This window comes from Aegilops tauschii, chromosome 3 (genome assembly GCF_002575655.3).
Source record: "Aegilops tauschii subsp. strangulata cultivar AL8/78 chromosome 3, Aet v6.0, whole genome shotgun sequence".
Lineage (NCBI taxonomy): Eukaryota > Viridiplantae > Streptophyta > Magnoliopsida > Poales > Poaceae > Aegilops > Aegilops tauschii.
The window spans coordinates 59,247,689-59,264,275 of NC_053037.3; the positions used below are offsets into that span (position 1 = coordinate 59,247,689).

The following is a 16,587-nucleotide window of genomic DNA, read 5'->3' on the forward strand; positions in this document are numbered from 1 at the left end:
GGCCGGTGGTCGCTGGCGTTTCGAGGAAGATTGTCAACACTGACTGGCTGGAGGTAGATGAAGGCGATCTGCCCGTTCTTTGTACATCGGACGGTGCAGAAAAATGGACTGACCTATTTGCTTTCAGTCGACTGTTATTTTCATAGAATCCTGTAGTAATTTAGGGTGCCATGCATGTTGTAGAGCTATCATATGTCTCCCGTCATTTATTTCTCACCGCGTGTTATCTGCTACCTTTACACTGTACTAATTGTGCACACACTTCACACATACTCACACTATTGTTTTTTTATGCATGGGTATTTCAGACTCTGACGCAGTGTTGATGAATGCAGAAAAGAAAAGACAGAAGTCGCTCCAGTGTAATTCAAAGATAAGCACTAAGCGTTTCAGCGCTTTAATGGGTGCAGTGTCAACAGTTGGAGACAGTAAACGTAGCTCTGCAGTTGATGATCTCAATTGCCACACACAACCATCCCAGGTGCTTGCTTTAACTTTGCGCTATCAAATGTGGTTGCATGTTGCATATGGTGTCTAGCTTGTATTGCTTCCAATTTGGTTAAATTGCATCTACTTACTTTACACATTATACCTTTGATAATGACATGCCTTCCTGTTTTTGATACATACTACATTTGTCTATTAACCATGTTCGTACATCAAACTAATGCTCTTTTGTATCCCTCGTCAATCACTTATGATGAGACAGTCACCCGAGTGGGTTACTGTGAGACGCCCTACTCATTTAAAGAGTGCAGTGTCATCCTCCCCACATGATTCTCTAGAAACAGCAAGGCTAAATGAAGATAGTCAACGTAGCTCTCTAGTTGATCACCGCAATTCCCCCACACCACCATCGCAGGTGCTTGCTCTTACTTGGCAGTGTGATATGTGGTTGCATGTTTCATATGGTGTCTACCTTGTAATGCTTCTAATTTGGGTAAATTGCATCTGCTTAGTTAACACATTATACCTGTGAATATGACATGCCTTCCTGTTTTTGGTACATACTACGTCTTTCTATTAACCATGTTCTTACATCAAACTACTTTTCTTGTGTATCCCTCATCAATGCTCCTAATTTGTTAATTTCATCTCCTTAGCTTACACATTATACATGTGAATATGACACGCCTTCCTGTTTTTGGTACATACTACATCTGCCTATCACACCATGTTCTTACATCAAACTACTGTTCTTGTGTATCCTGCGTCTATCGCTTATGATGAGACAGTCACGCGCGTGGGTTAATATGAGACGCAATACTCTTATAAAGAATGCAATTTCATCCTCTCCACATGATTCTCACGAAACAGCAAGCCTAAATGAAGATATTGAACGTAGCTTTGTACCTGAAGACCGCACTTCCCCTACACCACCATCACAGGTGCTTGCTCTAACTTCGCAGTGTGATGTGTGGTTGCATGTTGCATACGGTGTCTAGCTTGTAATGCTTCTAATTAGGGTAAATTGCATCTGCTTAGTTTACACACTATACCTGTGAATATGACATGCCTTACTATTTTTGGTACACACTACATATATGTGTTAACCTTGTTCTTACATGAAACTACCTCTCTTCTGTATCCTGCATCAATCACTTACGATGAGTCACCTTTATTCGTTGCATATTGCATATTATTTCTAGCCTGTTGCCATGTATTGCTTCTAATTTGGTCAAATACATTTGTTAGGGCACCCTTTTAATTTGGCATTGTGATATTGGTTTCATCTTTCATATGGTTTCTAGCTTGCATCGATTCTAACAAGTTCAAGCACCTTGTGCTTAGTTTACACTTTATACATCATACATGTCAATATGTCACGCCGTCCTGTTTTTCATACATATTCCATCCTCCTATCATGTGGCTGCCTTACATGAAAGTAGTGTTCGTCAGTATCATGCATCAATGAGTTCTGAAGAGCAAATTTTATTCCTTTTTCTTGTGGGTTTGACTTGACAAGGCAAAATCAAGAAAGAGGAAGGAAAATAGTAAGGAAGGCGATGATGGTGGTCCTCTGCAGCAACGTAAACGGAGCATCTGTACCGATTCTCCTTGTACTGATAGTGCATTACAAGGTCCAAGTCTCCGCTCCCCTACTCCACCATCCAAGGTGCTTGCTCTAACTTGGCAGTGTGATATCTGGTTGCATGTTGCATATGGTGTCTAGCTCGTATTGCTCCTAATTAGTGTAAATTGCATCTGCTTAGCTTACACATGATACATGTGATATGACACGCTTTCCTGTTTTTGGTACATACTATATCTGTCTATCACACCATGTTCTTACATGAAACTACTCTTCTTGTGTATCCTGCATCAGTCACTTATGATGGGACACCTTTAAGTTGGCAGTGTGATATTGGTTTGCGTCTTGAATATGATTTCTAGCATGTATTGCTTCTAGTTTGATGAACGCCACATATGACGAGACAGTTTTAACTTGGCAGAGTGATATTGATTGCACCTTCCATATGGTGTCTTGCAGTGTTTCTAATTTGTTGAAGTGCCTTCTGCTTAGTTACCACATCATAGGTGTGAATATGTCAAGCCGTCCATTTTTTCGTACATATTCCATCCTCGTATCATGACTTTGCCTATCATCAGAGTAGTGTTCGTCAGTATCATGCATGAATGAGTTCTGAAGAGCGAATGATATTCCTTTTTCTTGTCGGTATGACCTCACAATGCAAAATCAATAAAGTTGAAGGAAATTGGCAAGGCATTGGATGATGGTGGTCCTTTCGAGTAACTGAAACGGAGGTTCTCTACAGATTCTACTACGCCATCCTCCCAACAAGATTCGCAAGACAACGCAAGGCTAGACAGACAACGTAGCTGTGTAGATGATGAGCACATCTCCCCTACTCCACCATCACAGGTGCTTGCTCTAACTTGGCACTATTATATGTGGTTGCATGTTGCGTATGATGTCTAGCTTGTATTGCTTCTAACTTTGTTGAATTGCATCTGCTTACTTTACACATAATGCCTGTGAATATGACATGTGTTCCTGTTTCTACATCAGACTACTATTCTTGCATATCCCGCATCAGTCACTTATGATAAGGCACCTTTAAGTCGCCATTGTGATATTGGTTGTGTCTTGCATATGATTTCTAGCATGTACTGCTTCTAATTTGTTGAAACGCCATACAGTTTGAACTTGGCAGAGTGATATTGGTTGCATCTTTCATATGGTGTCTAGCTTGCAGTGCTTCTAATTTGTTGAAATGCCTTCTGCTTAGTTACCACATCATAGGTGTGAATATGTCACACCATCCTGTTTTTCATACATATTCCATCCTCGCATCATGTGTTTGCCTTTCATCCGAGTAGTGTTCGTCAGTATCATGCATGAATGAGTTCTGAAGAGCGAATTTTATTCCTTTTTCTTATCAGTTTGACTTCACAATGCAAAATCATTACAGCTGAAGGAAATTAGTCCGGCAGTGGATGATGGTGGTCCTTCGGAGCAACTCAAACAAGGGGTCTCTACAGATTCTACTCCGCCATCCTCCCAACAAGATTCGCACATGGCTGGACAGTCAACGTAGCTGTATAGATGATGAGCACATCTCCCCTACTCCACCATCACAGGTGCTTGCTCTAACTTGACACTATTATATGTGGTTGCATGTTGCGTATGATGCCTAGCTTGTATTGCTTCTAACTTGAATTGCATCTGCTTACTTTACACATAATGCCTGTGAATATGACACGTGTTCCTGTTTCTAGAATATACGTGTACATCATGAGCACATCTCCCCTACTCCACCATCACAGGTGCTTGCTTTTACTTGGAACTGTTATACGTGGTTGCGTTTTCCGTATGATGTCTAGTTTGTATTGCTTCTGATTATGTTGAATTGCATCTGCGTAGCTTACAACTTATACCTGCAATGATCACTTACCCATAAGACACATTTAACTTGGGACTGTGATGTAGGTTGCATCTTGCATTGTCTTCTAGCTTGCACTGCTTCTAATTTCTTGAAATGGCACTTACGACGAGACACTTTTTACCTGATAGAGTGATATTGGTTGCATGTTCATATGGTGCCTAGCTTTCATTTCTTCTAATTTTGTTGAAATGCCTTCCGCTTACTATTTTTTCATACATATTCCATCCTCCTATCGTACGTGTGAATATGAAACGTTGTCTTTTTTTGTATATATTCCATCCTCCTATCCTGCGCTTGCCTTACATCAAAGTAGTGTTCGTCTATATCATGCATCAACCAGTTATGCAGAGCTAATTTTATTCATCTTCTTGTGGTTTTGACTTCATAAGGCAATATCAGAAAATAGGAAGGAAAAGAGTAAGTTAGGGGATGTTGGTGGTCCTCCGCACCGACGCAAACAGAGACTATCTAGATTTGCCACTGCTACTGCTAATGAAGTTGAAGTCCCAAGTCCACATGATGAGTTCATCTCCCGTACTCCACCATCGCAGGTGCTTGCTCTAAGTTGATAGTGTGATAATTGGTTTCATGTTGCATATGTTGTCTAGCCTGTATTTCTTCTATTTTGATTAAATTGCACCTGCTGAGTTTATACGTTATACATGTGCATATGACATGGCTTTCTGTGTCTAGAATACACTGCATCTATCTATCATACCATGTTCTTACATCAAAGTACTGCTGTTGTGTATCCCGCATCAGTCACTCATGATTGGACGCTTTTAACATGGCAGTTTGATAGTGGTTGCATCTTGCATTGATTTCTACGTTGTACTGCTTCTAATTTTTCGAATTGCCACTTATGACAAGACACTTTTAACTTGGCAGAGTAATATTGGTTGCATCTTTCATATGGTGTCTAGCTTGCATTACTTCTATTTTCTTGAAAATCCTTCTGCTTAGTTTGCACATCGTAGCTGTGAATATGTCATGTCGTCCTGTTTTTCTTACATATTCCATCCTCATACGGTTGTCTTACATCAAAGTATTGCTTGTCTGTATCATGCATCAATGAGTTCTGAAGAGTGATTTTATTCTTTTGTGTTGTGGGTACAGCTTGACATGGCAAAGTCAAAAAAGAGCAAGAAAATAATATAGTAGGGAGTGCTGTTACTCGTCGGGTGAAACGGAAAAGGTTCTGCCGTCGAGATTCTGCTGGTACTTATAGTGCAGTAGAAGGTCCAAGTCCACCGGCTAAATCTAAAAACACAGTATCACCTGCTCCACCAGCTGCAGCATCCGCTTCAACTGTACAAGCATCTCAACCAGTTACTCGTTCGTTTGCTCCGGAACTGGCCAGTTCCCAAGCTGCCTTCACACCTAACACTACTTCTGAAGCACTGCTGACACAACAGGACTTGGCAAGATCAGATGAACCTCATGAGCATCAACACCAAGACGGTACCTGACCGAGTCAAGTTGCAGTTGCATGCTCCTTTATATGTACTCTCACAGTTTGATGTACACTAACACTTTCCATATTCGTTGTTTAACTAGCACCACGGTGCAAGCGGAAACAGACATCAGGGATAATGCTTGACAGATTAACAAAATCTAAAGGAGGAAGAATGGAGATCCATTTTGAGGTAGGTTTAAAAAGGCCACGTGATGCTACAGAGTCAGCCAAGTTAGTATCAGAGGCAGCCGTTGCCGTTAGGTGTCATGCACGTATCCTCCCAACGTGGATCCAGTACAGGAATGAGAAAGACAATACCCAGTTTAACACCTTCCTTGACCATTTATCCGTAAGTAATGTTATTCATCGCAATTAGTAATATTTTCTTGCTCTGTCCCATACTTTCTAGCTTCCTCCTAATAAGACTCACATTCTTTTTTCAACATATGAGATTCAAGTTGGATCCGAAAGATGATGCAACTAAACAAGCATGCACTCATGTTTTTCAGTCTGCTCTGCGACAGTATCGGTACCACCTTAGAAAATCTCACTTTGAAGGCAAGGCTAACAATGAAATCACCCAAACATCTCCAGTGGAATATATTACAGATGAAGACTGGACAGCCCTCGTTAAACACTGGTCTGATCCAAAGTATCAGGTAGGCTATATGTATTTGATCAGACCACATATTGAGCTTGTATTTATGTATGTGCCTTACAAGTGTATCTTCTTCTAGGCTAACTGTTTGAAGAACAAAACCAACCGTTCTAAAGTGAAATTCCAACAGACAACAGGATCTCGTAGCTATATTGCACACTGCGAGGCTCTTGTAAATAGCTGCTACTTCCTTCTTTTTTGTGTGCCATATTATCGTATCTATATTGACTTGTTCCAAATACAGAGGAAAGCCCGTGCGCACCAAAAAGAACCTGAACCGAATGCAGTGCAAATCTTCAAGGATTGCCACACCAGCAAGGTGAGGGGCATGAGCACACCAGTTCAAGCCGCTGTTGTAAGTCCTTACTCCTCCTGCCTTGAACTGATTGGTACTGTGATGTGTTCATTTAACTACTTGGTTTGCTGCCAATGTCAGTTACTCTGTTCACTTTTATTCACAGTTGTCTTAACGTATCATTTCACCTTACATGGTTTAAAAGAGATGAAGGATATTCTTTTGGTCTTGATCTGTAATCTAGTTGTTATGTTCACGTGCGCACACAATGATAAAATAGCTTGTTTGTTTTATATCTGTTTGCCCATGATATGAATGATGTCATACTATGTTCATCCTACTTTAAACCATGTCTCTTTATCCTTAGATGTCAACGAATGTGAGGAGATAGACAATACAGTAGGCATGCTACATGGACATAAGTTCCGAAAGTGATTTTATTATGTAGTTGGCACTACAATACATGCTAATGTATTACAGTAGTTCACCAAAATAAGTTATGTATAAACGTTTAACCTACTTTGTTTGTTTTTGTCTCATTAGTAACTTATCTGGTACACTAATCTACAAGTTCAAACTTTCAGGAAGCTATGGAACAAATGATTGAACAGCCACAACCACCTGAAGGTGACGAGGCTACTACAGGCACAATGTCACCTCTTGCTGCAGTGCGTCAGTATCTCTCCACTAACAGTGCAAAAAAGCACCTTCCTGCATAATTCTGGGTTGGTTGTCAAGGTAACCTCGTCCAAATCGCCTACTGAACAAAATCTTCCTGCTAGACAGAGTGATATATCTGTGCTCCAGACACAAGTCCAATCCCTAATGGACGTTGTTTCGGAAACAAGAATAGTGGTTGAGAAATGTCGTCAAGATATGAATGGTTTTGAAACCAGACTATCAGACATTCGCTTCGTTGTTCAAGAGCAATGGCGGAAAAAGGTGGAGATCGTGCTGCTCCATCGGATTCAACAGCCTGAAATTTTAGCACTCAGGTCAAATGATTTGTGCTTCTATACATCTGATGGTCCTTTTATCTGGAAGGACTGTAAACTTTATGCCAACAGGCCTTTTGTTGTATGGTTGGAATTTATTTTGTTGTGATACAACATTTATGATGCTGCCTCAGGCTGCAGTAATTATGACGCTATTTTTGTATAGTGTAGGTTTATCTTAGTAATGTATTCGGCCGAAAGCTTCGTAGGAGCCCAACATGCCAACATTCGTCGGGCCCATTCCAATTGGGCTAAAAACGATTACGGGCCAAAATTGGCATGTAGCCCACTAAAAATATCTGGGCATAAATCAGCATAAGCTTTCATATTTTTCTGGTAGGCCTGTGCCCATAGTGGGCCTTTAACAGGCCTAAACATAATTTGGGCCCTCAGTAAAAATAGGCCGTTTACATGTGTAAATATCTCGAGCCGATGAAAAACATGGGCCTTTAATAGACCGAAAGTGAGATTGGGCCCTGATTGTGCCAAATAACCCACAGGACTTAGCAGGCCGAAATGGTGGCCCATTTACGATGCGGATCTTTGACAGGCCGAAATTCGGACGGGCCGTAAGTGCGCCGACCTAATACACGGGCCTTTAACAGGCCGGAACTTCGGTCGGGCTAGATTATCGTCATTTTTATATGGGCCGTTAATGGGCCCCATATGACGTTGGGCCACATATGGCCCATGGTTTATGTTCGGCGTTAACATGCCGAAAATGACAACAGGCCGAAAGTGGCCCAAAGCTATAGTGGGCCTCTAACAGGCCGAGTGTCAGACATGGTCGAATATGACCCAAATCCTTCACGGTCGTTTATGGGCCGAAAGTTTTGATGTCCTGTAAATGGGCCCAAATGAAGCCGGACCTTTAACAGGCCGGAAATACACCGGGCCGTAATTCGGCCCAATTACTTAGTGGGCTGTTAACGGGCCAGAAGTGACCATGGGCCGCATTGATGACAAGTTTAGGACAGGCCGTTGACGGGCCGATTTGATAGAGAATGTTGGGCCTTTAGCTGGGCCGGCCCATTATGGTCTACAGAATCTTGTGGGCCTTTAGCTGGGCCGGCCCATTGTGGTCCGCAAAATCTTGTGGGCCTTTAGCTGGGTCGGCCCATTATGGTCTGCAAAATCATGTGGGCCTTTAGCTGGGCCGGCCCATTATGGTCCGCTAAATTTTGTGGGCCTTTAGCTGGGCCGGCCCATTATGGTCCGCTAAATCTTATGGGCCTTCGGTTGGGCGGGCCCATTTAAACTTTGTGGGCCACTTTTGGGCCGGTCCACGTGTCAACATATCATAGGCCCATCTCGACCGTTGGATGAGTGACACCTGTGCCAACGCGGAGCTGACGCGTGGATCCGTCAGCCAATGAGAATTTTACACATGGAAAATCGGCATTGGTCGTGGCTGTTAACGGGTTATCAGATCCAAAATCCGACCCGATAGCTTAACGGCATTCTGTTACGGTGGATGCCACGTGTCAGTCACCCTTGACGAAAGCACTTCTGTGACGCGCGATTTATTGTCATGGAAGTGGACACTTCCGTGATGATAATTTTGGCAATGTCATGGAACACTTCTACGACAGCACAGGTATGACTATCTTGATTCTGTCATAAATTTGTCATGGATGTACATGCATGACAGAAAACGCGACCTACTGTGACAAACACGTATCATCATGGAAGTGTTTTTTTTGTAGTGAATGTTTCAGCAGAGCCATCAGGGCTATAGATATTCCTCCCAACTTCAGGTTGGCGACTGGAGTTAGCAAGTTCACTGGTGAGTCCAAGCCCGACACTTGGCTTGAGGATTACCGAGTGGCTATGCAGATTGGTGGTGGCAATGATGAAGTGGCCATGAAGCATCTTCCTCTGATGCTGGAAGGTTCGGCCAGAGCATGGTTGAATCAATTGACCCAGGCAGTATATTCAGTTGGGAGGAACTTGCCCAAGTGTTCGTCAGAACCTTTGAGGGAACTTGCAAACGGCCAGCAGGATTGACAGAATTGCAGCATTGCATGCAAAACCCGAATGAGACTCTAAGAGATTACATTCATTGGTGGACCACTTTGCATCACACAGTGGAAAATATATCTCAGCATCAAGCAGTTTGTGCCTTCAAGGAAGGCGTTAGGTATCGAGAGCTTAACCTGAAATTCGGTCGGACAGGAGATATGTCTCTGACTCGGATGATGGAAATAGCCACTCGGTATGCTAACGGAGAAGAAGAAGATCGACTCCGCAGTGGAAAGAGCAAACCAGTCGGTCAGGACACCGGTGGAGGCAATTCCAATCGGAAACAGAAGCGTAAAGCTGAGCCTGCAGGACCTGGTGAAACTGCGGCAGTGATCCAAGGAAAGTTTAAAGGGAAACCCAAGGGGCCCTGGACCCCCAAGAAAGTGAAAGATCAAGTAGGAAATGATGTGTTAGATTTGCCATGTCACATTCACACCAAGAAAGACGAAGAGGCAAACCTGATTTATCCCAAGCACACCACTCGAGAGTGTCGAGTCCTTATCCAGCAATTCCGAGAGAAACAACCCAGTGAGAAGGAGAAGGAGTCTGATAAGGACGAGGACAAAGAGGAAGATGACAGTTTCCCCAATGTCAATTCCACCCTGGTGATTTTTGCTGATGTTGAGAGCAAAAGTCGACTGAAAGTGATAAACAGAGAAGTGAACATGGTTGCCCCGGCAACGACGACGTATTTGAAGTGGTCGCAAACTGCGATCACATTCGACCAGTCTGATCACCCGGTGCGCGTTGCCACTCCAGGGCGGCAAGCACTGGTAGTCGACCTAGTGGTTGGAGGCACTCGACTGACCAAAGTGTTGATGGATGACGGCAGTGGTCTGAATATTCTTTACGCTGAAACTCTGAAGGGGATGGGCATTCCGATGTCCAAACTTAGTGAGAGCAACATGAGCTTTCACGGCGTCATCCCTGGAAAGAAGGCTGAATCACTCGGCCAGATAACTCTTGACGTGATTTTCGGTGATTCGAAGAATTACCGTAAGGAAAAGTTGACGTTTGAAGTGGTAGATTTTCAAAGTGCTTATCATGCTATTCTGGGCAAGCCTACATATGCTCGTTTCATGGCTCGACCATGTTACGTCTATCTTAAGTTGACGATGCCTGGTCCCAGAGGTGTGATCACAGTTACTGGTAATCGGCAGAAAGCAGAGGAGTGCCTTCAGAAGGGCTCAAAAATTGCTGATGAACAGATGGCAGCAGTTGAAATGCAGGAATATCAGAAGAATGTTGATCCGAGTGAGTTGCTCTGGGCTAAGAAGCCTACCTCAGAGTCCGCATTTCAGTCGTCCGGTCAAACAAAGTCAGTTCATATTCACCCGACCGATCCCAATGCTGCACCGACTCATATTTCAACGATGCTGGACAGCAAATAGGAAGAAGCGCTGATCCAGTTCCTCCGTGAGAACTGGGACATCTTTGCATGGAAACCTTCTAACATGCCAGGTGTACCCAGGGAGCTGGCTGAGCACCGTTTGCGAGTCGACCCAAAGGTAAAACCGGTCAAGGAGCATCTCTGGTGGTCCGTCGTCTAGAAGAGAAAGGCAAGTGGCGAGGAAGTAGCTCGGCTTCTGGCAGCTGAGTTCATCCGAGAGATTTACCACTCCGAGTGGCTCGCCAATGTCGTGATGGTTCCTAAGAAAGATGATTCACTCCGTATGTGTATCGACTTCAAGCATATCAATCGGGCCTGCCCGAAGGATCACTTCCCTCTTGCTCGCATTGATCAGACAGTCGACTCGACTGCGGGATGTGAGCGGTTGGCTTTCCTGGATGCATATTCCAGGTACCATCTGATCCGACTGTATGAACCCGATGAAATAAAAACAGCTTTTATCACCCCGTTCGGGTGCTTTTGCTATGTCACCATGCCCTTTGGTCTCAAGAACGCAGGTGCCACATTCATGCGCATGATACAGAAGTGCCTGCTCACTCAAATCAGTCGGAATGTGGAAGCATACATGGATGATATCGTAGTTAAGTCACGCAAAGGTTCCGACCTGCTGACTGACCTCGCTGAAACCTTTGCCAATTTGAGGAGATATGATATCAAGCTCAACCCGTCGAAGTGTACATTTGGAGTTCCAGGTGGAAAGTTGCTCGGTTTCCTCATTTCCAAACGTGGAATCGATGCTAACCAGGAGAAGGTTGGTGCAATCCTCCGAATGAAATGCCCCGTGCGTGTACACGACGTTCAGAAACTTACTGGTTGCTTGGTCGCTTTGAGTCAATTCATCTCTCATCTCGGTGAAAAGGCATTGCCTCTTTACCGACTGATGAAGAAATCTGACAAGTTCGAGTGGACTCCTGAAGCTGACACAGCGTTTGTCGAGCTTAAAACCCTGCTTTCCACCCAGCCGGTGCTCGCTGCTCCAATCAACAAAGAGCCTTTACTGCTTTATATTGCAGCCACTGGACAAGTTGTCAGTACAGTACTCACGGTTGAGCGGGAAGAAGAAGGCAAGGCATACAAGGTTCAACGCCCAGTGTACTATATTTCAGAAGTCTTAACCCCATCCAAGCAGAGATATCCACATTATCAGAAGCTTGTCTATGGGATTTACTTGACCACAAAGAAGGTTGCACATTACTTCTCAGATCTTTCAATTACAGTCGTCAGCGACGCTCCATTGTCAGAAATATTGAATAACAGAGATGCAACTGGTCGAGTGGCTAAATGGGCGATTGAACTCCTCCCGCTGGATATCAAGTTTGAGGCAAAGAAAGCAATCAAATCTCAGGCAATAGCAGATTTTCTCGTCAAGTGGATTGAACAGCAGCTGACGACTCAGATTCAGTCGGAACATTGGACTATGTTTTTCGACGGGTCCAAGATGTTGAATGGTTCAGGTGCTGGGTTAGTCCTGGTATCTCCACGAGGCGACAAGCTCAGTTATGTTCTCCAGATTCACTTTGACTCCTCCAATAATGAAGCTGAATATGAGGCACTTTTGTACGGGTTCCGTATGGCCATTTCACTCGGCGTCTGGCGCCTAATGGTCTATGGCGACTCGGATTTGGTAGTCAATCAAGTGATGAAGGAATGGGACGTGAGGAGTCCAGCTATGACTGGTTATTGCATTGCAGTGAGGAAATTGGAAAATAAGTTTGAAGGGTTAGAGTTGCACCATATACCCCGACTAAAGAACCAGGCAGCCGATGACCTGGAAAAGATTGGGACCAAGAGGGAGCCCATTCCCAGCAATGTGTTTTTGGAGCATGTTCATACACCTAACATACAAGAAGATCCCTTCACAGAAGAGCCACCACAGCCCAAGAGTCCTACTGATCCGACTGAAGTTGAAGTCCCAGCCGTGGTCGACTTGATCATGGAATTTTTGTTCGTCATTCCGGATTGGACATTGTATATATTCTCAGGAAAGAACTTCCACAGGATGAAGAGGAGGCTTGACAGATCGTCCGTCGATCCAAAGCCTTTACTGTGATGGGCGGTCAGCTTTACACAGAGAGTGTTACTGGAGTCAGTCAGAAATGCATCACGCCAGAAGAAGGCCGAATGATCCTCAATGATATCCACTCGGGGACTTGTGGTCACCATGCGTCCTCTCGGACCATCGTGGCCAAAGCTTACCGAGCCGGGTTTCATTGGCCACATGCTAACGAAATGGCAAAAGAGATAGTCGACAAGTGTGAGGGCTGCCAGTTCTACTCCAACATGTCCCATAAACCTGCTTCAGCCTTGAAGACAATTCCACTCATCTGGCCATTTGCGGTTTGGGGATTAGATATGGTCGGACCTCTGAGGACTGGTAGGAGCGGCTTCACTCATGTGCTTGTAGCAGTCGACAAGTTCACTAAATGGATTGAAGCTAAACCTATCAAAAACCTCGAAGCAAGTACTGTTGTCAGCTTCATCAAGGAGTTTACATTCAGATATGGAGTTCCGCACAGCATCATCATAGATAATGGGTCAAATTTTGATTCAGAAGAGTTCAGAGCATTTTGTGCTTCCCAAGGCACTCGGGTCGACTATGCCTCAGTCGCTCACCCTCAGTCGAATGGACAAGCAGAAAGGGAAAACAGTTTGATCCTCAAAGGGCTGAAACCCCGATTGATGCGTGACCTCAAGCATGCAGCAGGTGCCTGGGTGGACGAGCTACCATCAGTACTTTGGGGATTGAGAACAACTCCAAATCGGTCGACTGGTCGAACTCCGTTCTTCTTAGTCTACGGGGCTGAAGCTGTACTTCCGAGTGAGTTACTTCATAACGCACCCCGAGTGGAACTCTTCTCAGAAGCCGAAGCAGAACAAGCTCGACAAGATGTTGTTGACCTTCTGGAAGAGGAAAGGGAGATGGACCTAATCCGGTCGACCATTTATCAGCAAGACCTTCACCGATTCCACGCTAGAAACATGAGAGGTCGAGCATTTCAAGAGGGAGACCTGGTTCTCCGAGTGGATCAGCAACGACCGCACAAGCTTGCGCCTGCGTGGGAAGGTCCCTTCATCATCACCAAGGTGCTTCACAATGGAGATTGTCACCTCTATAATGTGGAGCACAATAAAGACGAGCCGCGCGCTTGGAATGCAGAGTTACTCCATCGTTTTTATACTTAAACACTCAGACTATTGAGATGTAATAAGAAATACCTTTTTAGTTTGATTATCAAAGACACAGTTTTTCAGTCTTCTAAATGATTGTTGTCACCTATACATATGTTTGAAATCCCCCCAGTGGGTGGCTTAGCTGCAAATCCGTTTCGCCTAAGTTTAAAAAAATCCTATGGAGTGAAGAGAGAGCCTCTCAATCGGTGGCTTAGCTGCGAATCCGTTTTGCCTAAGTTTGAAAAAAATCCTACCGAGTGAAGAGCAAGCCTCTAACTCGGGGGCTTACCTACGAATCCATTTCGCCTAAGATGAAAAGAAATCCCACCGAGTGAAGAGCAACCCTCTCACTCAGGGGCTTAGCTGCAGTCCAGTACTCGCCTAAGATCAAAAGAAATCCCACCGAGTGAAGAGCAACCCTCTCACTCGGGGGCTTAGCTGCAGTCCAGTATTCGCCTAAGATCAAAAGAAATCCCACCGAGTGAGGAACAACCCTCTCACTCGAGGGCTTAGCTGCTGTCCAGTACTCGCCTAAGTTCAAAACACGTTCCGAGTGAAGAACAATCTTCTCTCTCAGGGACTTGGCTACACGCTCCATCCTAAACCGCAAGGATGACGAGGTGCAGGTCGACTATGACCTTCTCCTCAGAGCTGCGCCATAAATACAATATACGCTCCATCCTAATCCGCAAGGATGGCGAGGTGCAGGTCGAAAAATCCTACCGAGTGAAGAGCAACCCTCTCACTCGGGGGCTTAGCTGCAGTCCAGTACTTGCCTAAGTTCAAAGAAATCCCACCGAGTGAAGAGCAACCCTCTCACTCGGGGGCTTAGCTGCAGTCCAGTACTCGCCTAAGTTCAAAGAAATCCCACAGAGTGAAGAGCAACCCTCTCACTCGGGGGCTTAGCTACAGTCCAGTACTCGCCTAAGTTCAAAGAAATCCCACCGAGTGAAGAGCAACCCTCTCACTCGGGGGCTTAGCTGCAGTCCAGTACTCGCCTAAGTTCGAAGAAATCCCACCGAGTGAAGATCAACCCTCTCACTCGGGGGCTTAGCTGCAGTCCAGTACTCGCCTAAGTTCAAAGAAGTCCCACCGAGTGAAGAGCAACCCTCTCACTCGGGGGCTTAGCTGCAGTCCAGTGCTCGCCTAAGTTCAAAGAAATCCCACTGAGTGAAGAGCAACCCTCTCACTAGGGGGCTTAGCTGCAGTCTAGTACTCGCCTAAGTTCAAAGAAATCCCACCGAGTGAAGAGCAACCCTCTCACTCGGGGGCTTAGCTGCAGTCCAGTACTCGCCTAAGTTCAAAGAAATCCCACCGAGTGAAGAGCAACCCTCTCACTCGGGGGCTTAGCTGCAGTCCAGTACTCGCCTAAGTTCAAAGAAATCCCACCGAGTGAAGAGCAACCCTCTCACTCGGAGGCTTAGCTGCAGTCCAGTACTCGCCTAAGTTCAAAACACGTTCCGAGTGAAGAACAACCTTCTCTCTCGAAGACTTGGCTACACGCTCCATCCTAAACCGCAAGGATGACGAGGTGCAGGTCAACTATGACCTTCTCCTCAGAGTTGTGCCATAAATACAAGGTGCGCTCCATCCCAATCCACAAGGATGACGAGGTGCAAGTCGACTGCAACCTGCACCTCTGAGCTGCATCCCGATCTGCAAGGATGACGAGGCGCAGGTCACCTGTGACCCTCTCCTAAGAATTGCGTCGTAAACATAAAAGACTGTTCCGAGTGAAGAAACAAGTTCCACTCGAAGGCAAACACAAGCATATTCAAAGAAAGGCCAAGTTTAAAGGCAAATCCCAGGAAGTTCTAAACGACGGATTAAAGTACTCGGGCATCAGACCCAAAGGAGTTTAACGGTTACAAAAACCACTCGGCATACCGAGGCAAATTTATTCGGATCATAAAAGTTTGTTCACTCCGAAGGAGGAGGACTGGCAGGCTCGACAAACTCATCCAAGTCATTTCCATCCGCAATTCGAGTGGCAGCAGCGATAAAAGTTTCCATGAAGGAACGGAAGTCAAGCCTCTTGGTGTTGGCAACTTTAATCGCCGCTAGCTTCTCTTCTCTGGCTTCCTTGCAGTGGATGCGAACCAGAGATAGAGCAACATCAGCACCACACCGGGCAGAAGACTTCTTCCATTCTTGCACTCGACCATGGATTTCATTGAGTCGAGTCATCAGAGACTCGAGGTCATTTTGGAGCGTCACCCTTGGCCAGAGTGTTGTGTCGATTCGCGACACCACAACCTTCTGCCGAGCCAGGTAGTCAACAACGCCAACAACACGGGATTCCAGTCAGAGCACATTCATGGCAGCTTCGTCCTTTACAGGAGAGAGGATGGGGTCCAAACTCGTTCCAATTCGCCCAGTCTCTTCCTCAAAGTTCTGGCAGAATTCTGCACACGCAGTAAAACAATGAATCAACAGCTATACAACGAATCAACGGCACCAGGACAGTCGGTTAAAGAAAAGTACCTTCAAGCATCACGAATAGCTTCTTGGCAAGCCCTCCTAGATAATTCTCCAACTCATCTCTCTTGCGGGCGATGTCTTCCACTTTGTCGGTCAAGGTCCTCTTGTCCTTCTTCAGACGAGTCGCCTCCTTGTTGGCTTCATCAAGAGAAGTCTTCAGCTTGGCATTCTCTTCCTCCAGTTTACCGAC

The 16,587-nt window shown here is 45.1% G+C and overlaps 1 protein-coding gene across 1 annotated transcript; it reads left to right on the plus strand.

Annotated features, from left to right (window-relative positions):
• Positions 1-10,152: 10,152 nt before the first annotated feature.
• LOC109739632 (uncharacterized) lies at positions 10,153-10,725 on the plus strand. The gene has a single exon (XM_020298702.1). It carries the CDS (start codon positions 10,153-10,155, stop codon positions 10,723-10,725), a length of 573 nt encoding a protein of 190 aa, XP_020154291.1.
• Positions 10,726-16,587: the final 5,862 nt, after the last annotated feature.